This window comes from Lathamus discolor, chromosome 4 (assembly GCF_037157495.1).
Source record: "Lathamus discolor isolate bLatDis1 chromosome 4, bLatDis1.hap1, whole genome shotgun sequence".
Taxonomy (NCBI): Eukaryota; Metazoa; Chordata; class Aves; order Psittaciformes; family Psittacidae; genus Lathamus; species Lathamus discolor.
Genome location: NC_088887.1, coordinates 9101343 through 9128686, shown reverse-complemented (window position 1 = coordinate 9128686; position 27344 = coordinate 9101343). Strand labels below are relative to the sequence as shown.

The following is a 27344-nucleotide window of genomic DNA, read 5'->3' as shown; positions in this document are numbered from 1 at the left end:
GGTTCTTTATGCGGCGGGAAGCCGGCGGCTCTTGGAGCTGCGGGTGGCTGCGGCCACAGAGAGGAGCGAGCCGGGCAGGGGGAGAGGCGAGGAGAGGACCCGAGGAGGAGAAAGAAGGAGAAGAAGAAGAAAACGAGCGGCGGTCCGGGGTGCTGCTATTGTTCCGCACCTGCCGCCGGCCGGGACACGTGGCGCCGCCGCTGAGCCCCGCTCCTCGCACGCAGTCTCTTGACCCGCACGCCGTTGCCCGGCACCATGGGCAGAGGGGTGAGCGGCGGGGCTGGGGGGGGGAAGCACGCTGCCGGGAGTGGGAAATTCAAGGAGCCGGACCATGGCTGTGCCCCATTCCCCTCCGGCTGCGGCGGGCGCGGCTCCGCTTTGTCTGTGTCGGGGAAAGGGGGGTTGAGGGGGAGGCCACGTCGTGGCCGGGGCGGGCTGGTAAACGGTAACGGCCGTTAGAGGGCGTCGCCGGTGCTGCTGCCCCCGAGCAACGCGCCCCGGCGGCCGCCAGCCCGCCCCCCGCCTCCGGGAGAGGAAGTAACGGGCGGGGCGGGACGGGACGGGACGGGAGGCGCGCACGGCGGGCCCTGCCGCAGACATGGCCGCGGAGGGGGCCCGGTGCCGGTGAGCCCGGGGTGGGGGGTGCCAGTTCAAACCCGCCGCCTTCCCCATCGCAGAGGTCTCCCTCAGAGGGGCCTCTAGCCTCACGGCCATGTGGGGCCCGCAGCCCCCGGGGCTGGTGTTATCTGATGCCCTTTTGGAGCTGGGCTGCCGAGCATGGCTGCTCCCGTGTCTCCCTAGGAGTACTTCAGACTTGTTGAGACGGGAGGGCCCGGGGGGGAAGGAGAGTTGTCAAGATCATTAGGGTTAATTTTCCTCTTGGTAGTGGTGATGGTGGTGGGAGGGTGGTGGTCGCCCCTGACTTTGTTGTGCCTGTGCTGTTAATAGGGTGGTAAAAGCCTCGCAGAAGGCCGTGCCATGGTTTCTGCCCTGTACCAGCGTTGTTTCTACCTCCTAGCCCCCAGGGAGGAGTTTTTAGTTAGATCATACCTTTGAACTAACGAAAAGTGAACGTGAAGGCTGTTGAACACAGGAGTGAAGACTTTTTGAGGTTGGATGTTGTGATGAAGCGCCCATGTGTGGAGCAGGAGCACCTCTTGGGTTGCTCCAGTTTTATATTGTTTTCAGAAAGTAAGGACTGGTTTCTGGATTTTACTGTTTGGATGTTTGCTTTTCCCCCTCCATTCAAACACTTCCCTGTGTATCCTGTATAGTTGGAGGTGTGTAGACTTTTATTTACTTTTGGTTTAGACTCATTCCTGGAAAATTCCCAAATTTCTCCGCTCCTCCAGGAGAGGGTGAACCACACAGGGCCTTGAGATGCAGAGGTGGCAGCCTCGTCCCTGCCTGCAGGTGTTCTGTGCTTCCCAAGCACTGTTCAAACATTGACTTGGCTTTACATTGTCCTCATCGGTGTGGTACAACAGGCGGCAATGTTGACATAACTGCCAGAATAGTAGGGGAGCTGCAAGAACACGGCTGAAGGGACAGTTACTTGGAAAAGGGAGTTGTGAGGAGGGAGTGGGGTGGGCTTTTGGGATGTGTTTGTGTGTATTTTTTTTCCTCAGTGAAGTTCTTTTGATGCTTGGCAGCCCAGCATGATGTAGTTCAGTCTGGTGGGCAGCAAGCAGTGTGCGCAGTAAGAGGTCCTCTAAAAGATAAAACACCGAGGGAGGATTTGGTGGTGTAGCAGTCTTCTGGATGCTTTAAATCGTCAAAGAAGCCTTGAGTTGTGTGTGTATGTATAAGGGCATTGCAGAAGGTTTTGGGATTTTTGCACTGCATTGGCTGGACTAATAGGAGATACAGATGCCGTCTTATCCAGAAGAGTGTTAGCTGTGTCTCTTCGATTTCAGCTTTCGTAGGTTGCATGGATAATAAAGCAGCATTTGGCCTGAAACTGAAGTGCCAACACGAGGGATAATTCAACAGTGTACAGCTGCCTCAGGCTTTCTTACAGCAAGTCACAAGATTTAGCAATGAGAATGCATGTGGGTAACTGGGGACCCCCTGAAAAATAGAGATGTGAGAGAGCAAGGCTTGTGAAAAAGGCAGTGTGTAGCTGCAACCCTGAACAGCATGTGCCTGCCCTGAATTAGGGTGCCTGGAGAGGAAACCTCCCTTCCGTGGGAGCCTGGGCTGGAAGAGAAAGTAGGAGTGTTGAGTGTGAGAGAACAAGTTCCTTGCCTCTGTGAGGAGAAGCCGAGCTGGGTGTCTGTTTTACTTTAAATGGTAACGGGACAGGGGGAGGGCTGTGAGCTGCCCAGCTATGTTGTTCAGCCCAAAAAGCAGATTATCCAAGGGGGTGTGTGTAGTGGAGGAAGGCAGACAGGATTTCATTTCTGCTCAGGGCTGCTTGGAAGCTGTCTGCGGGCAGCAGTGTGTTTTACTCCATCTCCCTGGCTGCACAGGCATAGCACACAGTCGTTAGCGGGTGCTTTGAGTTGCCTCTGGGTTTCAGTGCTAACGCTTGAACCCCAGTTATGGTTTTTGCCTGTCAGAAACTAGGGAAGGATTATTGTATAATGGACCAATTGAGGAGAAATGCTACGAATCAAAGCGGTGCTTATCCGGTGCAATTAAGAAATCTGAATAAATTACTCTTCCACCACCTTTCTCATTCCAGCTTTGTGTCACTATGGCTAGAGGATATGCCTTTTGCTAAAGAAAACCCTGGGCCTAGCCAGCCCATGTTTTTGCAAAGTGTGGTGTAATGGGATGAAGGGTTTCTAGCAAGTGGTCTGTCCCCGTGGATTATCATCACACAACCTGGTGGGATCCTGACCTGCTGAAAAGTGCAAAAGGTTGTGCTTCACCCAGGCCTTTGCAAGGGGGAACTGTAGTCACCAGCTCCTATAGAGAACTGTGTCCAGACCACTCATCTTCATGTGTTTGACAACCCCTACAGATGTCTAGTTTGATGGAAAGGTGTACTAATGTTCCAGGCAAAGAACTGTGGGAGATGACACTCTGTAGCTGGCACAGCATTGAAAAGCCAGGAGGGGCTGCTCAGCTGAGCAGTTTGGTACCATTTGGAAAGCCAGCTCTGCACCTGGGTCTTCAGGCAGCTTCTGTGAGAAGTAGAGATGTTTGTCCTAATATCCAGAGAAGACTTAAGGTGTGTGGGTGCTCCTGTTTTTACCCTAATGAGGAAAACGCTTGCAAGGTTTAGATCCCTTGTGTTGGGAGGTAAACTTGTCCTTCCATAATTTGAGAAGTGGCACTGCATCTGCTAGCTGTTGAGTAAAAAGCTGCTTTGTACTGGCCTAGATGCTGGTCAGTTGATGCAGTTGATTAGACTTCTGATTAAAGATAGGAGATTGAATGCAGCTCTTGGGAGGGAGTAAGAAGGATCCAGAGAAGGTATTCACATCCCTTGCTAGGATTGTGTAGGGTCACAGAGTGGTATTTCCAGTCCAATAGGCATAGTCCGTATCATGACTCATCTGGTTAATATATTTACTGAAGACTGTCTCATGAGGCAGCAGGACAGTAACTTTTCTGTTTTCTCTGCACAGTTGATTATAATGACATAAGTACTAGAACAGAGCAGGCCTCCAGAGACAGTGTAATTTGTTTTGGCTCTTGCTTGACGTTTCTTCTTGGATTAGGTGATGTTAGAATAGTGTACTTCTGAGGCTGATTTGCACCCCTCCCTGGTGCAAATGGTTTCCTGGTCAATCAGACCTTGTGTTAAGAACATCAGCCCCAATGGCTCAATTAGTCCAGAGTGGAAAAGCATAAGCTGTGTCTGACAGATAATAGGATTTTCTGGGAGCTGTATGAAACCTCTTACACTGGTAGGTACAAATAGTGTGCTTAAGCCAATGGGGGGGAAACACTCCAAAGCTATGTTGTTTTTTCTGTGGCACTTTTGATGAGTCAGAGTTCCTAGGCCAAGTCAAGTAACAGGGGTGACATTTCTGGTGAGACAGACCTTCCTTTGTGTTCAGGCCATGTGATTATTTCTCAGCAAGATGTGGGTCTGGAGTACCGTAAACCTTCTTCTCATTGTATGGCAGGAAAAGGAGGGAGAGAGCAGGGAAATCCTGCAGTGGTGAGGGGTGGGATGAACCCCTCCTCCCCTGGCAGCCCAGCCAGCGCTAGCCTTTTGTTGAACGGTTGGGCACATCTTGCCAGGAGAGAGGCAAAGGCCCTGAAGGCACAGAAAAGGGGCAGGACTTTGAGGGATGTGTCAAGTTCAGATTTGAATGATGAAGCAGGAAGTTTCATACTTTGTGTGAAATGATTGTATGGCAAGAGCTGAAACCAATGCTACTGACTACTTACCTTTTGCATAAGGGTGAGATGCAGTACTAAAGCAACAGAAGGGAGGAACTCTGAGCTCCAGAAGATGGATTCCATTAAGACTCAGTTACTTGGGTGCTTAAAGAAACAAGTAACTCTGCTTTCTGTCCGGACTGCAGCTGACTGCCGGGGGTTTTGCTCGAGTTTTTCTAAGCAAATCATGCTTAAACAAGAGCAGTGAACCTTTTCATGCTTACCCACTTGTCATTTGTCTCTGTAGCTGAAGGATCTAAATGCCTGCCACCCTGTAAGCTGGGTAAGTTTCAAAGAGCCATGAGGCTTTTAGGTCACTAGGAAGAGCTCACCAAGCTTTTCTTGGGGGAAGGGGGTGAAACTGAAGGTGATGGACTGTTACTCAAGGCACCGGCTCCTTCACTTTCATTAGAAATCATTTATTGCCTCGTGCAGTAGTCAAGAAGCATGTGTTATGTGCAGGACTGTGTTTGGACTTGTCTGCTAGAGCTCTAGCAGAAATCAAGAGTTGTTTCCTTTGGAGACTGAATGAGAGAAATGCTTCATGGTGACTGTTTCTGACTTGCCCCATGGCAAATTTTTGTGATGCTGGCATGCAAGAATCCTGCTGATTTAAATTCTCTGTCTTTCACTTCTTTTTTTAATGAAGTGAAATGGGAGTTTTGGTGCAGGAAAGAGAATGTAAGGAATGCTGACAGTCTGTAGTTGTGTCCTTTTCCTGGATGAGAGGAGGCAAACGGCTCAGCTCCACTTAATTCAGAACTTGTTCCATTGCACAGCTCTATAGCTGTATGCAAGGCTGTGGGAGATGCCAAGCCTGCTCTTACTGAACCGGGCAAGAGAGAGCTGTGCATGTGAGATGTATGACTGTGGCTGCGGTGGTGTGCACAGAACTTTCTCAGAACAATGAAAATCCTCATCCTGATGTAACTGACAGCTGCTTTTAGAAAAGTCATGTTGGGTTTTTTTTCTTTTTTCCCTTTAGTGTCATTTTTGGTTTTGGTTTCTACTTCTCTTGGAGTAAATAATAAAACTTTCCCATGTTTGCTGCTCAACAGTACAGTTCTTGCGTCCTAACAACCGTTTCTGTGTCCAGATAGCTCAGGAATCCAGTTTGTGATTTGAGGTGCTCATGCACGATGCCTTTGAAACCTTTCCTTAATCGTGTTAACAGTTTGACTCTGGTGCCCTTAACTGCTGTTTGATCTCAAAAGACTTCTCGCAGAGCTCATTGGGTGAAAATCTCATCACATTAAACTTGGCAGGGCTGTGGTAGGTCCCACACAGAATGGAAGGAAGGGAAAAGTTGCTGTTGGAGGCTTGCAAGAGGCTGGAAATGTATGGAGTACTTGATGAAGGAACTGCACTGCATGGCTGTGGTGGTGCCTGGTTTTGGTACCTTCCAGGGTAGGGTGTTCAGTTTAGGGTGTCTTGTAGTTTAAGGTTATTTCAGCCTGTAATTCTTCTGTACTTTTTCATCTTTTAAGTGATGTTTATATGTGCTACGTCACAATTTGTCCTTAGGTGCTTGTTTACCCCATCATTACAAGATCTAACTCTCTGCGTGATTTCATGCAGAATTAACCACAACGGAAGTGAATGAAAATCCATCTGAATAAAGAAGCTTTAAGCAAATCATCTGCTCTGTGAAGAGTAAGCAAGATTGAGTGCAGACTGGATTTGCAGAAGGGTACTATGGCTTTGTATACCATTCTCAATGGTCAAACTGCCATAAATTGAAAGCAGATTTCTGTTGCGTAACCAGCCAGCTAGAGTGCCAAATTGAAAAAGAAAGTGTTGGAACTGATCCCACAGATTCGAGCCATCAGAGATACCAGTTTTTATTTATCTTCAGTTGATAGGCTGCTCCCTGCCAGAGGATGTAGAAGATTGAGAGGGGGAAGGAGGAGTTAAAGCCTTGAAGGGAACATACTTGTGCACCCGAGTCTTGGTTTCCTCTGCTCTTTCAGCTTGAGCTGAAGCTTGCACATCAAGACTGACTGAATAGCATGTAGTTTGCTTTCTTCCCAGCTGTACTTGCACAATGTCTGGCTTAATCTGTCAGGGATGCTGTTGAACAGACTTGTCTTCTCACTAGCTTGTGGGTTTTTTCTTGTATTTATTGAAGTGGCTTATCTTTCATAGACTCATAGAATTCTTTAGGATGGAAAAGACCTTTAAGACCATAGAGTCCAACCATTACCCCAGTGCTGCCCAGTCCACCATTAAACCATGTCATTAAGGGCAGCATCTACATGTCTCTTACTTATCTCCAGGGATGGTGACTCCACCACTGCCCTGGGACTTGACAACTCGTTTGGCTAAGAAGTTTTTCCTGATCTTCAGCCTAAACCTCCCCAGGCATAACTTGGGGCAGTTTCTCTTGTCCTGTCACTTCTTACATGGGAGAAGAGATCAGCCACCTCCTGGCTCCATTCTCCTTTCAGGCAGTTGTAGAGAGCAGTAAGGTCCCCCCTGAGCTTTCTCTTCTCCAGACTAAACCTCCTGGGTCCCTCAGTCATTCCCCATCACACTTGTGCTCCAGACCCTTCACCAGCTCCATTGTCCTTCTCTGGCCGTGCTCCAGTGCCTCAATGTCTCCCCTGTAGTGAGGGGCCCAGAACTGAACCCAGTATTTGAGGTGTGGGCCTCACCAGTTCTGAGTGTATGTTCAATCCCCTCATCTGGATCATCGATAATGCTGAGCCCTGGGGAACGTCACTTGTGACCAGCCACCAACTGGGTTTAACTCCATTCACCACCACTCTTTGGGCTTGGCTATTTAACTGGGGGTTTTTTACCCAGTGAAGGGTATGAGCAGCTGTTTCTCCAGGAGAATGCTGTGAGAAACGGTGTCAAAGGCTTTAGTAAAGTCTAGCTCTAGACAACTTCAATAATCCTTAATAGTTTTGTCTGCCTGTCAGTATTGTGTGTATGGTTAGTGGTACTGCTGTAGAGGCTGTTTCTAATGGTATTGTCTTCTCTTTCAGGCTGGAAGAGACAAGTATGAGCCCACTGCTACGTCAGAGCATGGCTCGAAGAAAAAGGGGAAGAAGGAGAGAGACATGGATGAGCTTAAAAAGGAAGTCTCAATGGTGAGAGTGTAGGGCATGGAAAGAGCAGCTTTAAGAATGTTCACTTCCCCCAAAGCCCTGTGCCTAATGTGACTGGTGTGCTGATAACATGGTGTGACTGAAAGCACTGATATCCCTTCTTGTCCCTGCTGTCTCCAAGCCAGTCATGCTGCAAGTGTTTTGGCATCAAGGCAAACACATAGTAGGCCCTGAAACATCACTTCTCAAAAGGCACTTGACACAGAACCCAAGTCTCTGCTTGCCTTGTTACCTGTAGCACAGTCTAAGTGCATTTCCTCACCCAGGCAAGCACTGTCTGGGTAGCAGCAGTGCAGGCTTTATTGTGCTGTCATGTGAGTAAGACTGCTGTTTTCATTCCATCTGAGGAGTGGAGTCTGTACAGCTCCATTTACTGCTGGCCTCTGCTCAGACTGAGCTCAGTATTATTCCTTCTAATCATGTCTGAAGCTGTTGGGAGTGTCTCCCATCCCCATCTGTGAATATTGGGTGATGCTGTACATCTGTCTATGAGCTTCATCCAGCTTAGATCTGCTCTCCTTGAAGATGACGCAGGTTTTGTTTCTGTGCTGCGGTTTTGAGTGTGGGCTTTCACGTTTTTGGACTCTCTCTTAGGATCTTTTAGGGAGAGAGAAATCTAAAGCTTGCTCAGAGGTGAGATTGTGCCAGTAGCAATGTTGACTTATAGTATCTCCTCCCTCCAGTAGAATCTCTTCAGTGAGGCACTGTTCTGCACCAACATGATCCAACTGAAAAGTAGCCTGGCTGCGAAAAGGAGCCTCTCTGGGGGAAGAAACACTGCTTAAGCTGGCAGCATTACTTAAAAATGTGTGAAACTACAGGGTTAATATTCTCTACATTCTGACCTTCCCCCCCAACTCCTTTCCTTCCTGCCCCCAATCCAAAAAAGCCAACCCAACCAAACAAAACTGCTCCAGCAGAAAGAAAACCCAAACTAAAAAAACCCCAACAAAACCCACTGAGGCTTCACAGAGTCTTCTGGGAGTATTAAGGCAGCACTGAGATATAGTCAGTTTGTTTGAAAAGCCATCATGTCATTCCCAAATAATCACAAGAATGCTTAAGATGGGGGACCGCTTAGAGTTGCAGAATGAGATAGAGATTCTCTTCACAGAGAAGATGTGTTAGGGTCCTGCTCTCTCATCAGACTGTTACAAATTGGAAACCTGGGGTGGAGGGTGGAATTGGTGAGTTCTTCCTCACAAACCTGCAGGCACAGTGATTTCTTCTCCCCCCCCAACCCCAACCACTTTCTTGTCTTTCAGGATGACCACAAGCTGAGCCTTGATGAACTTCATCGTAAATATGGAACAGACTTGAGTCGGGTAGGTAGACTTTATTTTCCCTCCCTCCTTCCCTGATCTGAAAAGGAACAGTCTCGGTTCAGAGCGCTTCACAAAGGGAGATCTGGGTGGTCTGCATTTTTATGTTTAATCTCCCCTCCTCCAGTTGAGTTTCCCAGGCTTTGGGAGGACTGTTGAGCTCACAAATAATTCTCTTCATCCTCCCACTGTAGAGCCTGGCTGCAATAATTTAGTGACTTTATCTGAATTGTTCCAAGGTCAAGTTGATTTTTGCGTTTATGTTGGGCTTTTTTCCTGAGGAGTTTGTGATAAAGGCAACTGTTTGTTAAGTTGCAGATGTAGTCTAGTGAGCTAGCACATACCTACAGACTTAATGGTGGTTAGCAGCAGTTAAAATGTTACCCTTTTGTAGTAAGAGATGTGCAAATGGCCTAACTAGCCTCAAAGTCCAGTACGGAAGCACTGCAGTGGCTTTGTACCTTGGCTGTTAGCTTTGCCTAATGCATTTTTCTTTGCATGGTAGTGTGTAGCAACAAGTCTGACCTTACTTTATAGCATCAGACTTGCTTATTCCTGGCAAAGACCTTGGTTTCTGAAAGCTGAACTTCCTGGAAAGCTAATCCAAAGTGTCATCATCTTTACGGCCCCCAGCTTTCACTTGTTCCATAATTTCATAGAATGGGCTGCTCCTCAGATCTCGAGGGCTGCTGCTGTAGCCTTGTCCTGCCCTTCTTCAGTGTTCGTAGCCCTATGGCTCCGCCAGCAGAATTCGGCATACTGTAGCTCCTCTTCTTGAAGAGAATTGCTCCTGCACTTGTGTTGCAGAGCCCTGGCTGTTGTGGAGATCTCCATTACCTCTTAGCATCTCCTTGTTGCTGTGGTAGAACAGGAATGAACTCGAAGCTACTTTCCCCAGTTGGTCTTGCCATGATGCTTATAAAAGGACCCTTTCTTTTAGGGTTTAACTTCTGCACGTGCAGCTGAGATTTTGGCTCGTGATGGCCCAAATGCTCTCACTCCCCCACCGACCACTCCTGAATGGGTAAAGTTCTGTCGGCAGCTCTTTGGAGGATTCTCACTCCTGTTGTGGATTGGTGCTATCCTCTGTTTTCTGGCTTATGGCATACAAAGTGTGATGGAGGAAGAGCCCAACAATGATAATGTAAGTAAAAACGTCTGGTTTACCTCAAAGGCATGCTCAGCAGCCTCTTTGGCTCAAAGCAGATTAACTTCCTTTAAGCATTCAGTCCAGAAGCTTTTCCCATAACCAGGGGAAATTCAGTGTGTGAGCTTAACATGCCTTGGAATGCTTCCACATAATGAAATGAACAGCCAGCTTCCTCTGTGTTGTGTTAACACTAGCTTGTGGACAGCCTTTGTGTACAAAATGTACAGAGACTGCAAGTACCTCCATGCTATCTAATGGGGCACTCAAATACCAAGCCAAATACCATTTATCTGGACGAACTGCCTCTCAGGCAGATCATCCTCTGACTCACTTTCTCTGCTCCTTGTAGCTGTACCTAGGTGTTGTGTTGGCAGCTGTGGTTATCATTACTGGCTGTTTCTCTTATTACCAAGAAGCAAAAAGTTCCAAGATTATGGAGTCCTTCAAGAACATGGTGCCTCAGGTATGGAATACCTTGTTTCCTTGAGATCTGCCAAGCTGTAGCGTGCTCAAGGTTATTAACTGTTTTAAATGTTGACTTCAATTGCAAAAGGCCTGGCTATTCGTGTGGGTTACTAGCTCTTAATTTTGAGGGGTCTGTGAGACTCCTTCCTCTTTATGCTCTGGGTAACTGATACGCCAGGGTACTCTTGGGTTCCACCAGCTTACTAACATTCATAGGACGCTTTCTCTATTGTCTGGGGAGTTCAGTAACTGGTGTGATAAGTACTAAAACTCAGATTCCTTCACAAACAGTCTGTATCATAACTATCTTACTGTCACCTTGGCAACAAGGAACTTTAATATCAAGAAAACAAAAATAGCTGTTTTCCTTAAATAACATGCATATTGGAGATAAATGTCTTGGTACAAGTAGAAACCTCTTAGAGCCATAGCACAACTATTTTAAGATACTCAGATCTTTTAATTCCCTTCTTAAGAGTTCTGTTTGACATAGGTTGTTTCTTCACTGTCTTTCAGCAAGCTCTTGTAGTCAGAAATGGTGAGAAGATGAGCATAAATGCTGAAGGTGTTGTAGTTGGAGATCTAGTGGAGGTAAAAGGAGGAGACAGAATCCCAGCTGACCTTCGGATCATATCTGCACATGGTTGCAAGGTACAGCAGTGACAGACTCTCTGAAAGCTTCATTAAGAAGGGTGATGAGTTGGTCTGGTTTCAAAGAATGTCTCCTATGCTGTCAGTGAGTGATGGAGTGGAAGGGAAGGGGGGAGAGTGCCTAGTATTTTACCTGCTTGCATTGCTGAAGGCATGAGCCTGCTTGTGTATGACAAAATATTCTCTTGCATGTAGGTGGATAACTCCTCACTCACTGGTGAATCAGAACCTCAGACCAGGTCTCCAGACTTTTCCCATGAAAACCCACTGGAGACCAGGAATATTGCCTTCTTTTCCACCAACTGTGTGGAAGGTATGTGACTGTCCTACTTCCTTAAAGTATCAACAATGCTAGTGATTGAACTGCAAAGATAAGCAATGCAAATGGTCTGAGTTCAGTTGGTAGCATACCACGCAGGAGCAGGCTGGAAGTTCCTAGCAAAGGCTTTGCCTGTTCCAACTGCAGTAATGTTTAATGGCCCAAGAAGACTCCACAGCACTGTTCTTTTCTGATCAGACACACAGAGCTATGTAGTGTGTTTTTGAGCATGACTGCCTTACTACAGCGGCATTAAAATGCAATAATGATATCTTATGATTGATAACGTAATACAAAGCAAGACGGTTAAGTAGAGCTGTAAGGAATACTACAGCTGCTGCAGAAAGTAGGAAATTCAAACATCTTTGGCAGAGCTTCCTGTTGCAGCGGAGTATGATGGTAGGCAGTCTTTGTGCTGAAGCCCAGAGCATCTTTTCCCCTTCCACAGGGTGTCAAGCTGTGACTGTTCAGTGATGGTGCGGAGTTCTGTGAGGAGAGGACTCCTATTGTGTTGTCTCCTGACAGATTCTCACCAGCAAACTGTTCTCTGCTTTTTTTTTTGGCCTGTCTTGGTTTAAACCCCCACTTTTCCCCTTCCTGCTCCACAGAGAGATGGGGGGAAGAACTGAAAGAATGTAAACCCAACGGGTTGAGATAAGAATAGTCCAATGACTAAAGTATAATACAAAACTATGACTACTACTGCTACTACTAATAATGATAAAGGAAATAACAAGGGGAGAGAATACAAAACTAAAAAGGGAAGGGGAAAAAACCCAAGAAACACAAGTGGTGCCCAGTAAAATTGCTCACCACCTGCTGACCAATACCCAGCCCAACCTGAGCAGTGATCTGGGCCTTCCAGGTGACTCGCCCCCAGTTTCTATACTGGGCATGACGTGCTGTGCTATGGAATACCCCTTTGGCTAGTTTGGGTTGGGCGTCCTGTCTCTGCTCCCCACTGGCTTCCTGTGCCCCTCCTCACTGGCAGAGCATGAGACTGAAAAGCCCTCGATGGGGCAAGTGCTACTGAGCAACAACTAAAACATTGGTGTGTTATCAGCGTTGTTCTCAGGCTTAAGTTGAAAACACAGCGCTGCACCAGCTACTGAGAAGGAGAAAAATAACTGCTACAGCTGAACCCAGGACACTAACCCTCAAAGAAAAAAAAACCCACAAAAAACAAAATAAGCCAGCCAAACTGAAGGATATTCTTAATCTTTCTCAAGAGCCTGGGGGAGAGAAAATGAGCCCTCTCCTAAAGGAGGGAAGAAGATACTGTCTACTTGAATTTGGCTTCTAATTCCCTGCATTTGGCACTTGATTCCCTGGCATGGAAGGGAGAGGGTTTACAGCTTGACCAGTCACATGAGAATCCTGTGCAACACACACTTCCACGTATTTCTTGTTCTGCTAGAGATTAAGAAGTGCTGCAGTGGGAGACTTTGGCTGCTGTAATGCCTACCTGCAGAATCCTGGGCAAAGTTTGCTAAACTCTAGGACAGGCTGAACAAATTCAGTTTAGTGTGTTTTGGGAAGGGTTTCTGTGTTCTAACACCTCTCTTTTTTCCTAGGCACTGCCCGTGGTATTGTCATTAGCACTGGGGATCGCACTGTGATGGGCCGTATTGCCAGTCTGGCTTCTGGACTGGAAGGGGGCAAAACTCCAATTGCCATGGAGATTGAGCACTTTATCCACCTCATCACTGGAGTGGCTGTGTTTTTGGGTGTCTCTTTCTTCATTCTTTCACTCATCCTTGAGTACACGTGGCTGGAGGCTGTGATCTTCCTCATTGGGATCATTGTTGCCAATGTCCCTGAGGGGCTGCTTGCAACTGTCACGGTGAGTGAAGTTGGGGAAAAAAAGCTTGAATGAGTTGCGTATATGGCTTAGGAGGAGGTGGAATGCTTCATGCTCAGTGTGCATTCGGAGGTAAACACTAAACTAATAGAGGGTGCTTTGTGGTGAGCGTGTAGTGTTAGGCTTTCTAAACTTGGTGTATTCAGACTAGCTGCCCAAATCAATGTCAAGTTCTGCAGCTCTTTATCTAATAAAGATGGGTCCCTAAGCTAGACCTGCACAGAGGCTTGGCTTTGCAGGACTGAAATGAGCAAGACTGGGAGTTCTGGACTTGTCTTTTCTGTGGCAAGAAGGGGCTTTCCTGTTACAGCTGTTTCTACACGCACATGCACACAAGCCCCTCCAACCCTGAAGGGCTGGTGGAGCATCCTGCAAGCTTTGCTCTAGCCTCAGCTTTTGATCTGGGACTTGGCAGAGGTTGTTGTAAATTTGGTTTCCCAAAGACATAGTGTGAGAGACCATAGTGAGAATATCTAGGTGTGCTCAGCTGTGGAGGAGGTTGACAGGGCTAGAGGCTTCCATGCAGCCTGAGGAAACAGAGCAGCAACTGAAGCAAGGAATGAACAGTTGGGAGCTAGAACCAGATAAGAGTCTCTGGCAAAAAAGGGTAACTGGGACTGCTCGTTTCCTACACCAGTAAGTTGCAGCCCTATCACTAAAGCTATTTTGGGCCTTCTCATATGTGGCCTCCCTCCATCTATTTTGAGAATTCCTATGATTAGGGAACTGCAACTTTAACTAAAATGTTACTCCAGGGCATGTTATTTCCTTCCGAATGCCCTGAAAAGTGGGAAACTGCAGCCTGTGAGTCCTTTTTCTGGAAGCTTTATGAGGAAAATGTCATTTAAGCCTAGCAGCTGGGCCTAAATGCTGCTGTTTATTTCGCACTGGCAGGGTGAGCATGGAGTTAGGGATTTGCTGCAGGCACATAAGCGGTTTTATCATTCCATGCCCACAGTGAGTTGGGTAGCACAGTCACATCTAACCTGTCTTACTCCTTGTCTCCAGGTATGTCTGACACTAACAGCCAAGCGTATGGCTCGTAAGAACTGCTTGGTGAAGAACCTGGAGGCTGTGGAAACCCTGGGCTCCACATCCACTATCTGCTCTGACAAAACAGGCACCCTGACACAGAACCGCATGACTGTTGCACACATGTGGTTTGACAATCAGATTCATGAGGCCGATACTACAGAGAACCAGAGTGGTAAGAACATCTCTTTGTGCTTGAGGCATTTCCCTGGGGCTTCTTGTACACCTGTACTTCTAAGAGCCCATGTTTCTCGCTGTCCAGTCCAAGTGAAGTTCACACTGCAAGGACTTCAAACGTATGATCTACAGTGAGCATTAAAAGACTTAAGGTGACACTTAGAAAGCTTGTAATTTTCCACAGTTCTCTTTAATCCCTAAACTCCACATAGGCGTCTTTTGCTCAGAGTTACTCCACTGGAATTTGAGTCTCTTGATTGTTCAGTCCTTTGTTTGTCCTGTGTGTAGAAATGTTTGCTGTTCTGTACTTCAGAGTAGCAGATTATTTTTGCCAAAATATATCTGATGAAGTTGCCCCACCTTAAGTCTTGCTGCAAGTGTGGACAGCAGAGGTGCTGACCCTGGTAATAAATTGACCTGGACGTAGATGGAAAATTTCCCATGTTGAAATAGATGGCTGCTCTTAAACAAGGGTTTTCCCAAAACATCCTGGTTGTGTTTGCAGAGCAGTAGCAATGAATGTAAGACTTCTGCACGAAGTTTCTTCTAGATATTGATAAGAATCTGAAATCTCAATATGCTGTGCAATTGAGAGAGGTATTTACCTCTCCAGAACGGTTCAGTACAACCAAATTCAGGAGTTTCCTAGCTGTCATCTAACTTGTGAAATGTAGTGCTTGCAACACGTTATTAGCATAAATATTTTTCACTGGTGCTACTGCACCCTGCCCCCAACCACTCCAAAACATTGTGCTTGTCTAAGCCACTTTGAAAAAGCTGCTTTATTGGTCTTTAACAGTAGTACATAAATAGTGTTTTTTGGAAGTGCTTGATGTGGGCTTGGCTGCAGTAGAGATAAGCCTGGAAGATTTCACTTCATGAAAGGTGCATTAGCTTACCAACTGACTTGCTGTTCAGTTCATCTCCCTTGAAACCATCTTAAGGGTCAGTGTGAGAAAAGCAGGATCTTTCTTTAAGGACTGTTCCTTTGGGAGCTATTTCGTCCAGTTCCTGGGTTATGGATAAAGTGAGACAACATGGAGATGGAATTCAGCATCCCTTAGTCAGGCCTCTCTGAAAGAATGTTATCTGTCCAAAATTCCTTGGCTTTGTCAGTGTGGCTGCTGCTGGATGCTGCTGTTAGTGAAATCTTGAAAGCAAAGGTGTTCTCTTGCACTGCTGCCGTTCCACCCTCCGGTCTTAAAACAATCAACTGCACATCAAGTACCTGGGAAGGGAGGAGGTTTGAAAGAGATGTAGTGTGCTAACAGGCTCTAAGTGTTCCTGATTTCTGAGATAAAGGCTTCTTGCTCTTAAAACTGTGGGATTTCAGGCTTATTTTTTGAGGGGTGCGTTTTTTGACATTCTTTTACTTTCAGGTGCTTCCTTTGACAAGAGCTCAGCTACTTGGAGTGCTTTGTCCAGAATTGCGGGTCTCTGCAACCGTGCTGTGTTTCAGGCCAACCAGGAAAATATACCAATTCTTAAGGTGAGATCCTAAAAGAAACAGAAGGCCTGTTCCCTACCACTGCCCTCCCATAATGGTAATAAGATTACATCCTGTGGGTGACAGGAACCTTCAAGTAGAGGTATCTGCCACTCTTAGTCTTTACTGCAGTTTGGTACTGTTATAGGAGATGGGACTGGGAAGATACATTTCCCACAGCAGACTCTGGACATCCACTAACAGTCTGTGTGGGAGGTCAGATGCTTCAGACAGGTCTAGGAAAGACAGAAAAGCTTCCCTAGGCATTTCCCAGTGTCTGGCTGTTCCAACAGTCTCTGTCTCTGGCACTTGTACACTTAAAAGCTACAAGCATCCAGTTCTGGGAGCTCAGAGTAGTAGACACCAGAGCTGGGAGAGCAGCAGTCATGAGAGACTGTCTTTAGTCAGTGTGTTCTCACTGGCAAGTCTTGGCTTTTTTAAGCTTTGCTGGTTCAGCACTGGTGCAAATGCCAGCAGAACATCAATTCAAATTCCTGCTTCTGAACTGTGACCCAGCCAGGGCTGAAATTAACTGAATGGTGCTTATCTGTCAAATACTAGTCATGTTGCTTAGTAAACTTCCCAGGGCTGTTCTGGTATTCTGGTAATAGAAATGATGGAACAAACTATTTTTTCTTAGCACTCCTCTGACTGTAACTTCAGGTCATGTTCTTTAGACCTAAGATGAAGAGCTGGAGTTCTTCCCATCTAAGGAAGACTTGGGAGGGGGGAGTTTTGAAAAGTCTTTAGATACCAAAAAGCTGTAGAAAAATGGGAAGAAAGGGGAGGAAGGAGGGGAAGCAAAAACCCCAAAAAAACAAAACCCAGCCAGAAAACACCCCCCCCAAAAAAACCCAAAATTCTCTTGGCTAGAGAGACCAGAAGGGCAAGAAATACTTAGTTTAAAATGCAGCAAAGGCGACTCAAGCAGGACATTGAGTACACACAGATCTCAAGGGCTAAGAACCCCCGTCTACAATCTCTATCAGTGCCAACCTAGTGGGACAAGAGATGGGGACAGATTAAATCTTCCCTGCCAGAGGCTCACTAAACTGATCTTGTGTTAGGGTGGGAGAGCACATGCAAGTGTTTGTATGCATGTCATCAGTCTTCATGTCACGTTTGCTGTTCTTCGTGGCAAGGAATGTACATAGCTGAAGTTTACCTACCAGCTCTCTTTCTCTGGCTGCATCTGGTTATCTGACTTTCTCTGCCCTTTTAAAGGGCTGCTTGCCTTTGGCACCACAAGACTGCTTGTCTCAGAATGGGAAGCCTGGCATTCTGACATGCAGTATTTGTCACTAGATAATACAGTTATTTATTCATGCTCATCCTGTGTTACGTAGAAGCTGAGATGAATACACCTGAGATGAATACATGTTTCTTTAAAAATATCTGATCATCTGTGGTGACTCTGCTGGGATGTACGCATTGATAGTTGTCTCTTTCCCCAGAGAGCAGTGGCAGGAGATGCCTCTGAGTCTGCACTTCTAAAATGCATTGAGTTGTGCTGTGGTTCTGTCAAGGAGATGAGAGACAGGTATCCCAAAGTGGTGGAAATACCATTTAACTCTACCAACAAGTACCAGGTAAGCATGTGCACTTAAGGGAGAGCTGCTATGTGAAGCACTGGTGTAAATCTGTATGCAGTGTGCCTCAAACCTTTTTTGGCACTAAAATCTTGTCTAGCCATTACATGCTTGTAGACTATAAACTTAAGAGCTTCTGGAGCTGCCTTGACACTAAGATGTCAGCTGCTGAGAAAGGACCAAACATGTTTCCAACCTGTGCAGCAGTAGTGCACAGAGAATGGAAGAACTCGAATCTTGGAGTAGGAATGAACTGCTTGAAAATGATCTTAAAAGGTAGAGCTTGGATACGAAAAAGGTCATTGCAACATCTGTGGTTATGTGTTAATGTTAAAGAATGCGTAAGAATTTTCCTTAGTTGTTGAACCTCTTTAAGGTGCAGGTAAATGGAAACTAAAGCAGAATATCACAAGCTGTCCTGAGCTGTTGTAATGGACAACACATTGAGTGATGGAGATTACTTTTGACCTTCGCAGTACGTGTCTATAACACCAGTTTTATTTTTTCCACCCTAGCTGTCTATCCACAAAAATGCAAACCCATCAGAATCCCGTTACTTGCTGGTGATGAAGGGTGCTCCAGAGAGGATCTTGGATCGCTGCAGCACCATTCTTATTCATGGCAAAGAGCAACCACTGGATGAGGAAATGAAAGATGCTTTTCAGAATGCCTACCTTGAGTTGGGAGGCCTTGGGGAGAGAGTGTTAGGTAAGGAAATGCAACCTTAAATTGAAAAGATCTGTCCCTCGTGCTCCTGTGCAAAGTCCCCACAAATTTAGTGGAGGGTTGTACTCTGTTCCTGCAGTGTAACCATAGTGTTGAGTCAAGGTCGCTTCAATGCATGTAGGAACAGTTCTGCTTTAGCCTTTAATCTAAAACGAAGCCTGCAGGGTCTTATCTTGCCCAGCAGCTGAATCCCCTAGATCAAAATGAAGCAAAGCATTTGGGACCTTCAGTCTCCATGGGGCCACATGGATTTGCTCCACTGCATGTGAACCAAGCTGTGCCTGGGCACCTAGCAACACCTATTAGTTATCAGAACATGAGTGTGACTCCTGCCTCAGTAGCCCTGTTATTGTGCAGCTGTTTGCAGAAGCAATAAGCATTTGCTGTCTCTGCCTGCTGATGTGTAAGAACAGAGTAAACATGGATTTGATGTATTACAGGATTCTGTCACTTGGCTCTGCCTGATGATCAGTTCCCTGAAGGCTTCCAATTTGACACGGACGAATTGAACTTCCCTGTAGACAAACTGTGCTTTGTAGGACTGATGTCTATGATTGACCCTCCTCGTGCTGCTGTGCCAGATGCTGTTGGCAAATGCAGAAGTGCTGGGATCAAGGTAGTTTATTCTTGGGTTGACAGTAACTTTGCTCTATGCCTGTGGATATAAATGGCTTTGTTTGCTCTCTGTGTTGCTGTGAGTGAGTGAAGTATTGGTCAGGATTTAAGTACTACTAATTGAGGTTTCATTTCTGAGTTAAATACAAATGATTGTATGTTAATAGACTGAAAATAGAGTTGACTCCAAACTGACAGGTGCTGATGACATAGTGTCCCAAAGCAAGCATGTGATTTGGCTTGAGTGTGTTCTGCATGTCCCCCAGCACTGACTGAGATGAGAGTGCGAAGCACAGGCTGGAAATAGAACTGAATCTGACTTGGGGATTAACAATTTTCTTTGTCTTCCATCCACCTCAATCCCCTGCCTGCTGGTAACAGATCACTACCTGGTACCTCAGGATTGCTCCGTGCCAGGCCTCACTTGTAGAACAAAAGCCACGTGGCCTTTCTGATCTCAAGGGACCTGCCTTTGAGCAGTGTTGCTCTGCAGTACAGGCACGGCTTTCACAGCAATCTGTTTGCATTTCAGGTTATCATGGTTACCGGAGACCATCCCATCACAGCCAAAGCCATTGCCAAGGGTGTCGGCATCATCTCTGAGGGCAATGAAACCGTAGAAGATATTGCTGCTCGACTCAACATTCCTGTCAGCCAGGTCAACCCCAGGTACTGACTGGTGGGGAAGGCCAGAGCTGTTTGAAGAATTAAGCATTTGCCTCCCTGCTTGCCTTGAATAATGCCTCAGCATCTCTCCCTAGACATGAAAAGTTTAGCATCTGCTTAGCCTACCATGTTTTAGCTCTTCAGTGTGTATCATGGGTTATATGAAGAATGCACAAGGCTGTCCTGAGTGTGCGTGTCTCTTGTAAATGGGAAGTAGTTAGAAGTAAGGACTGTACAGAAAGCTGGCAGTTTCTTCCATCGTTTCCCTGCCCCATAGCTGCCTGTCCTGATGGTCTGTCCCTCCACTGGGGCAAGGAAACAGCTGGCTGAGTGAAGTCTTTCTCCATGAGCATTTGCCCTGTCTGGTTCATGTCACAGCACAAGCAGCATGTACTGGCCTAATGTAGCAGACAGGAAAAAAGTATCCGAAGCGGCACAGGAGAGGGGATTGGCTGTTTTGGGACTGTTTTGAGCAATGATGCTGCAGAGCCTGAAATTGTGTCCTCCTGTGATTCCAGATCTTTAAGTAGAGGGTAGGTTTAATTTTGCCATCAAATACGTACTTAGTCAAGCTTATTTGGTGAGGTAACTTACAGATAATGGGAAAACTCTGGTAAAAAGAAAATGGGTTGGTTTAGTCACAATCCAGACTGAATGAGCTACTGAAAGTAAACTGTTTAACTGTTTTATATTGTTCAGAGAAAAGGGCTTCAATGCCTCTTAAACTTGATCACTCAAAGCCCAGTTCTGTCCCTCTTGCTCTCAGACTCTCTTCTTGGTCTGATTGCAGGTGGTCAAAGGGAGCAGGACTAGGACTGGGTAGAGGAATTGACACTAGTCAGTAGCTACAAGCAGAATAAATGTGAAAATGGAATCCCTTCCTCATAGGGGTTAATGTTAGCCTTCCTAGCCTGGTGCAGAACTGAGGCATCCTCAGAAAATGTGCTTTGGCATAAGCAGGCTGTTTGCAGAATGGCTGGGCTGTCTGCATTGCTTAGCTTGACCCAGCCTGTGTTTGGGCTGGAGGGTAGCCATGTAGTTTATGAACTGTGAATAGACACCCTGTAGAATGAAATTGCTTGGGGAAGGCAAGTATTGTGGCTGAATTGTACTCGCTTCTCAAGGGTAACTTCACAACCTAGCAGTGCAGGCTGAGGGTCACTGGGCTGTGTGACTGAGCAGGTCAGCAGCTGGCTGTAAGGGTGGGGAAGGAATTTCCCAGTCTGATGATGTCATGAGCCGTGTGGAGAGTCTCCTAGACCTATAAGGGATGGTATGTTGGGTTGGAGAGGTGGTATTTTGCCGTAGCGTGCAGGGTACCAAACCGGTCTAAATATAACACTGCATGCTTTTGTTGAAGAGTGTGAAATAGTCTGAAGTAACACAGTATGAGCTCTCTGTGAAGAGCCACATGTAGATCATCAGTCTGTTGCAGAAAGGATTGCCTGCAGAAGACCACAGCATCTCTTGTGATGTTGGAAGCCAACAGCCTGAGCTAGGGACTCTTTCTTGCAGAGAGGCCAAGCTGTGGAAACAACTAGTCTGTGCCTTGATTAATTTTAAAAAGCCATAGAGAGAATTAGTCTCTCTATGAATCTCTGGGGCTGTTTGTCTGTTGCTTGGCACTGTCTTTTTCTTTGTGTTTCCCCTGTACCTTTTAAACTTGGATCGTCAAACTTATGTGCAGAGGCTGCCTGAATTAGTATTTAGCACAGCAGGGGCCAGTGTTCCTAGAGCACTGAAGAGCTGTAGTAGGCAAATACAGCTAATGAGAAACTTAGTTTAACTTGTGAAGTAAAATATCACATTGTCTCTTGATTGCAGGGATGCCAAAGCTTGTGTTGTTCATGGCACAGATTTGAAGGACATGAGTAGTGAGCAACTGGATGACATCCTGACTCATCATACAGAAATTGTCTTTGCCAGGACATCTCCTCAGCAAAAGCTTATCATTGTGGAAGGCTGCCAGCGCCAGGTAAAGAGAGGGAGTCCAAGGATTTCATATGGAGAAATCCCCAGTCATATATGCGTGTGTATGTGTGTATATATATATATATATATATATATATTATATATATATATATAATATATATATATACACACACACACATATATATGTGTATATATATATAACTCCTAACCAGTGCTGCCTTCTGAGGTGGCAGGACTTAGTCCTCTGAGTGCCATTGGGTAAAGGGCCAGACTTAGTTCTCAGTCTGTCAGCAGCCACCAGCTGCTGCTGTCAGGCTGCTCTACAATACATAAGGATCTTTCAGGAAAGTATCTTAATTTTGTACTGAGGCTTTCTTCTGATCCTAGAATGTTGAACACTTAATTCCTAAGTGCTCTGGAGGTGCTTGAGAGAGGAGGATTCAACATGTTTATGTATTGTCCAGCATCTCCTTTATCAGAGAACCATGCTGCTCTCCAAGCCTGATCAGAATGGGGAAAAGGGGTGAGGGAGGACAAGGAGAAATTGAGGTCTCCTTCCAACAAAGTGAAGCAGTTTTTTGTGTTTCATCACCTGAAAGATAGGAGAAAGCTTTTCTGCCTGAAACATGTTACATGATGACTTCATTTCAGTCTTTCTATCCCTCTCTTTGTGATTAGGGTGCCATTGTAGCAGTCACAGGTGATGGTGTGAATGATTCCCCAGCCCTGAAGAAGGCTGACATTGGTGTTGCTATGGGTATTTCTGGCTCAGATGTCTCCAAGCAGGCTGCTGACATGATTCTGCTGGATGATAACTTTGCTTCCATTGTCACTGGGGTTGAAGAAGGTGAGTTTATAACTTGTGTGCAGTGGTGGCAAAGTGGCATAATTCAGCAGTGTTACTGATTCCCTCTGGAATAGAGGTTTCTGTAGGGCTCTCCTGTCTGTTGAGCTTATTTCCACAACAAGTGTTTTCAAGGAGGGCTTTCCTCCTCCCTTCAGAAGTCTTCTCCCTTTCCATGGGACCAGCACAAGCCTTTGGGATGGGTAACTGGAGGAAGCAGCTGAGTAACAAAGCTACTTTGTCCTTTTCCCTATCACGTGACCCTAGAGTCATCTTTGCCAGCTGAGTCTTGACACATTTCCCTCCCTGATGGAGCAATAGCTCTCAAACAGGAGCAGAACAGAGGGTGCTTCCAGGGGCTCCTAATGATCCTTAGAGCCCAGGGCTAAATATCCTGCTGCTGTGTGCAGTGAACTCTGATTGCTGTGCCCAGAAATGTTACTCTGTATAGGTGATGCTGTGCATGGAGCACAGTCTCAGCTTTACATGCAAAGGAGCCCCTTCAGGTTGCTGCACTAGCATTTTGCTTTTCAGTGTTAATACTGAAGCTGCCCATGTGCTACTTGGCTGCCTTCTGCTGATAACTAAGAGTTACATTAGTTGTCCTCTCTTCCTTGACCCAGGGCGTCTGATCTTTGATAACCTGAAGAAGTCTATTGCTTACACCCTGACCAGTAACATTCCTGAAATCACACCATTCCTGATCTTCATCATTGCAAACATACCCCTTCCACTGGGAACAGTCACAATCCTCTGCATTGACTTGGGCACTGACATGGTGAATGTTGTCTTTTTGTCTTGAGAAGAAATGTGGGTGTTCTTGGGGTACCCTAAAGAAAGAACAGGCGGAAGGAAAACGCTTAAATAGAGTTTTCTCTAGTGTTCTGATTTAAAATAAGTACCATTTGATAATCCCTGTCTTGTAGCTCTCTGAGTCCGAGGGCCCTTCAGTTCCATGTAAGGGCAAACTGGGAATGGGGAGGAAGGATAAGGTCCTTCCTGAATACTACAGCTATGGTTTTTGGACAATGCTGTTTCTCAGATGGAACATATGGGGCAGGGAAGGCTATATGCAATGGAGAATTGGAACTGTTCTAACAGCAGTCCTACTACCTCCAAAGGTCCCTGCTATTTCCCTGGCATATGAGCAAGCAGAGAGTGACATCATGAAGAGGCAGCCCAGAAATCCCAAAACAGACAAGCTGGTGAATGAGCGGCTGATCAGCATGGCCTATGGGCAGATTGGTAAGCTGGTCTGTTTTCTCCGGTGCTTATTTGAGCTCAGTGGTAGCAGGGGTTATACACCACCCTAACTCAGTGATTGTTCTGCTTACCTTGGTAGGGTTGAGGTTTGGGATGTGTGAACCAGAACCTTGGGCTGTTAAGAACTTGCTGTGATTCTGTCCCCATGCCACATAGCGGTGGCTTGCGCAGCTTGATCCGCTGAATCGCTTTCACAGTAATGTTGTTTAATTGCATAGTGCTGTAAAGGAACTGGCTGACAACCAGCTCTCCTCTGGTTCAGACTTGTTCAGCAAGAACATAGATCCCATTGTTAGTTTAATTAGAAGTAAAGGATTCTCTCCAGCATATCCCTAAACACACAGTATTAGGAGCCTTGATTAAAGGCAGCTACAGAGACGTGCCCAGCTTGCAGGACAGGAGCTCATGCTTAATTGCAGCAGACCTTGGGAACCTTCTTGACTGTATTTTGCAAGGGTTGGGGGTGGGCATGGCTTAATGAGAATACAAAGAGTGTTTTATCATGTGTCCTTGAGTACTGTGCCATCACAGTACGGGGCAGAACAGAACAGAAGTAACTCTGTATGAAGTTGGGAGGAGAAGCTGCTCAGCAAGAGGGATGCAGCTGAGTTTGATGTTAGCAGGAGCTATTTCTATAGCTGTTGCCTGGGAGACTGAGCCCCACAAGGAGCAATTTTTTAGGTGTTTGGGGTCTCATGGAAACTGCTTTCCACTGTAATTGCACTGCACAGTAGCTTCATCAGTCTTATCATCCTTTCTTACCTGTTCAGGTATGATCCAGGCCCTTGGGGGTTTCTTCACCTATTTTGTAATCATGGCCGAGAATGGTTTCTGGCCTTACGGCTTGCTAGGAATCAGAGTTCAGTGGGATGACCGATGGATTAATGATGTGGAAGACAGCTATGGGCAGCAATGGGTAAGTTTTGAGGCACAGCTTAGAGCCTGCCAGCCAAAATACTAATGCCTGCTAAACTTGGTGTAAGTTCCAGAGAACAAAGGCAGCATGTTTGAACCAATGCTCTCTGCTTTGCTTCCTAGACCTACGAACAGAGGAAAATAGTGGAGTTCACTTGCCATACAGCCTTCTTTGTCAGCATTGTGGTCGTGCAGTGGGCAGACTTGATCATTTGTAAGACCCGAAGAAACTCCGTCTTCCAGCAGGGAATGAAGTAAGTCAGGCTGTCCAAGGAGGATGTATTCTCCAGTGCACATTATTCTAGTTCTTCATCCCAGCAGTGTCTGGGCATTTTGGTACAAGTCTTCAACAATCTGGTGCCTTGCGTAGTGGGTAAAAGAGGGAGTGGGGCCCTCTTTCTTGCCATACCTGCCATGGTTGAGACAAAGTGAAATGACTTCTTCTGGCATTGTCTGTGGAAGCTAGCCCACCTCAAAGGACAGTGACATGCTGCATTACACAGTCTTGTGCTGCAGCTGAGCAGCTGATGGATCAAGAGATCTGGTGGCATGAACCTCAGCCTCCTTCTGATTTGTGATGAAAGTTATTGCTGGTTAGTTGCTGACTTGGTTGTGATCTGGAATATCTTTGGAGACAGAAAAGACCTTTGCAACAACTGTGCAATCAGCTTTGATGGCCTGGTAGTCCCCATGTGATGGATTTCTGGACTAGACCAGAGTATCTGTTTCTGTTCATTACCCTGTGGCAACTAGATGGTTTTTTAGGATATCAGCTGGAAAAGTACTTTGTCTCTGACTGCTTTCCTGTTTCTACTAGGAACAAGATCTTAATATTTGGTCTCTTTGAGGAGACTGCGCTGGCTGCCTTCCTCTCCTACTGCCCTGGCATGGATGTTGCTCTAAGGATGTACCCTCTCAAGTAAGTTGCATCATGGTTTTTGTGCAGCAGGCTGTACCACAGAACAGCAGTGCTTGGGTGGGGAGATGGATCCAAGTGGTTATGAGCTTGTGAAGCATGAAACCTAGTTTTAACCCAGAAGAGCTCAGGCTGGAGGGCGCAAGCGATCCTTTGCTATAGTGTGGCACATCAGGGGTTTGATACTCTTTACTGCTTATGGAATGTTTATAGGGAGCCTGCAGTTCAGTGCCCCACTTAAAAAGCAGCACCACCTCGGTTGTACCACTGTGCTCTAGTGCAGCTGCTGTTACACTTACATGGGGTGTTTTTATGGGTAGGGGACTGCATCTCTAAAGACAGTTGAATTGCTCTAAAACATAGGCCAGGTTACTCTTTAACTGATGATGATGGTGTCTTGTGCCTTTTTCTGCCCCCCATAGAAATAGCACTAGTAATGGAGTCTCTGGGAAGATGCTGCATAGTGCAGATGACGAGCTTTCCTAACAGTGTGAAGGGTGCCAGCATCTTAAGCATTGCTCAACAGCATTGCAACATTTCATGACAGGGTTTAGTCTCAAACTATGAACAGCCCCTCTAGCTTCTGTGCCGTGAAACTTTCATGGCAAAAAGATCCTGGTACACCTCGTGTCCCATTCAGAAGTGTCATCTAGAATTTGGTTCTGAAGTGCTGCCCTTTGCCCAATGCCTGCAGCAACTGGATGTTAGCACGTGTAAATCATAAGGGAAATGAGTGCAATTGAAGTGAGCAGGGCTGTGGGCACAAAGGTTATGTGTACTTGGAGGAAATGCTGCTAGATTAATAGGTGGGGAGGTGCTGGTACAGAGAAGCACAAAGGTGCTGTGACGCACCTCATGTTGGAATTAATAGCCAAATAGTGGATTAACCTATTGCAGCAGAAAACTTGGTGGTAATTCTTGGCTTGGAAGGTTCTCAGCTGAACCACAGCTTTGTGGTTGCTGGTGCACTGGCAGGCTGGGACATGCCAGCCTTCCTGCACTTCTCTGTGCCGTGAAGTCAGAGCTCTGCTAGGCACAGAGCATCTTTGCTGCCTGCGTTCTTACTGTCTTCTCTCCCAAACAGGCCAACCTGGTGGTTCTGTGCTTTCCCGTACTCCCTCATCATATTCCTGTATGATGAAATCAGAAAGCTCATTATCAGACGCAACCCTGGTGGTAAGAACATGATGCTAATCTGTGTGTTTCCTTCCCTGCCTCCTCAGGCTGCTGAGCTCTGTAGAAGCTCTGACAGTGCTCAAGGACCCCCAGTGCAGACACTATGCAGTGCTGTGTTTTTCCTTTCTCAACACTAATAGTGCAGTTAGTTCAAATTAAGGACTCGTTGTTCTTCTCCCTGCATTCTTGTGCAGCATACGAAAGTACCAATGCACTGACATAGATGGAAAAGACTTGATAATGCTTCGGGTAATTCTAGACAGCCGGAACAGGGCCTGAAAGCTTCAGCACATCAGCAATTTGGCAAGACCTTTCCATTGTGATGAGTCACTTACTAGTTCAGGTGCTACACTGCAAGTTTGCAGAGCCTAAAAGGACCTCTCATGAACCTTCTAATTACTCTGCTTTAGGACTAACTCTGTTTTCTCCCTTCTTTTCTCTTAGGTTGGGTGGAAAAAGAGACCTACTACTAAAAAGCGCCTGTAAACCATTCCACGCACAGCCCATGCCACCTCTCCACCACCTCCCCTGTGTGCGTACTTCATCTTTGCAAGCGCAGAACTGTGCTTGGGCAGGAGTGAGCTGAAACGAAAGGAAACCTGAAGAAACATGGACTGGAGGAGAAAGCAGTGGGGGAGGTTGGGGTGGGGGGAGTGTCTGACCATCAGTCCATGGGGATGAGAGTTTGAGTAGTTTTATGTGCCTTTTTGTTTTTGTAAAAGGAAACTGAAGATTTTATATGTGGATTTTTACAAATAAAGATGGATTATAAGAGGATGCCCCCA

At 46.3% G+C, this 27344-nt stretch overlaps 1 protein-coding gene and 1 long non-coding RNA gene across 3 annotated transcripts; one reads left to right on the top strand and one right to left on the bottom strand.

The window, feature by feature from the left end:
- On the top strand, positions 1–27344 carry ATP1A1 (ATPase Na+/K+ transporting subunit alpha 1). Of its 2 annotated transcripts, none has more exons than XM_065676319.1 (23): positions 1–267; positions 7332–7436; positions 8720–8779; positions 9717–9920; positions 10276–10389; positions 10908–11042; positions 11238–11355; positions 12936–13204; positions 14231–14429; positions 15811–15920; positions 17372–17506; positions 18022–18214; positions 18673–18848; positions 19380–19516; positions 21338–21488; positions 22124–22292; positions 22913–23067; positions 23411–23534; positions 24323–24468; positions 24591–24721; positions 25285–25386; positions 26468–26559; positions 27004–27344. In XM_065676319.1, exons 1-23 carry the CDS (start codon positions 256–258, stop codon positions 27030–27032), a joined length of 3066 nt encoding a protein of 1021 aa, XP_065532391.1. In that variant the 5' UTR covers positions 1–255; the 3' UTR covers positions 27033–27344. The 2 variants fall into 2 exon arrangements, with proteins under 2 accessions (XP_065532391.1, XP_065532392.1); XM_065676320.1 differs by lacking the exon at positions 1–267 and adding an exon at positions 5927–6031.
- On the bottom strand, positions 21894–24929 carry LOC136013060 (uncharacterized). Its single transcript, XR_010612121.1, has 2 exons — positions 23624–24929; positions 21894–23119 (listed from the first exon to the last, which is right to left on the bottom strand). It is a non-coding gene; the product is annotated as an uncharacterized LOC136013060 (long non-coding RNA).

Coding starts and splice junctions, on each gene's coding strand:
- ATP1A1 (XM_065676319.1), top strand. Junction 14,430..15,810: donor TACTACAGAGAACCAGAGTG/GTAAGAACATCT, acceptor TTTTACTTTCAG/GTGCTTCCTTTGACAAGAGC. Junction 18,849..19,379: donor GCAGAAGTGCTGGGATCAAG/GTAGTTTATTCT, acceptor TTTGCATTTCAG/GTTATCATGGTTACCGGAGA.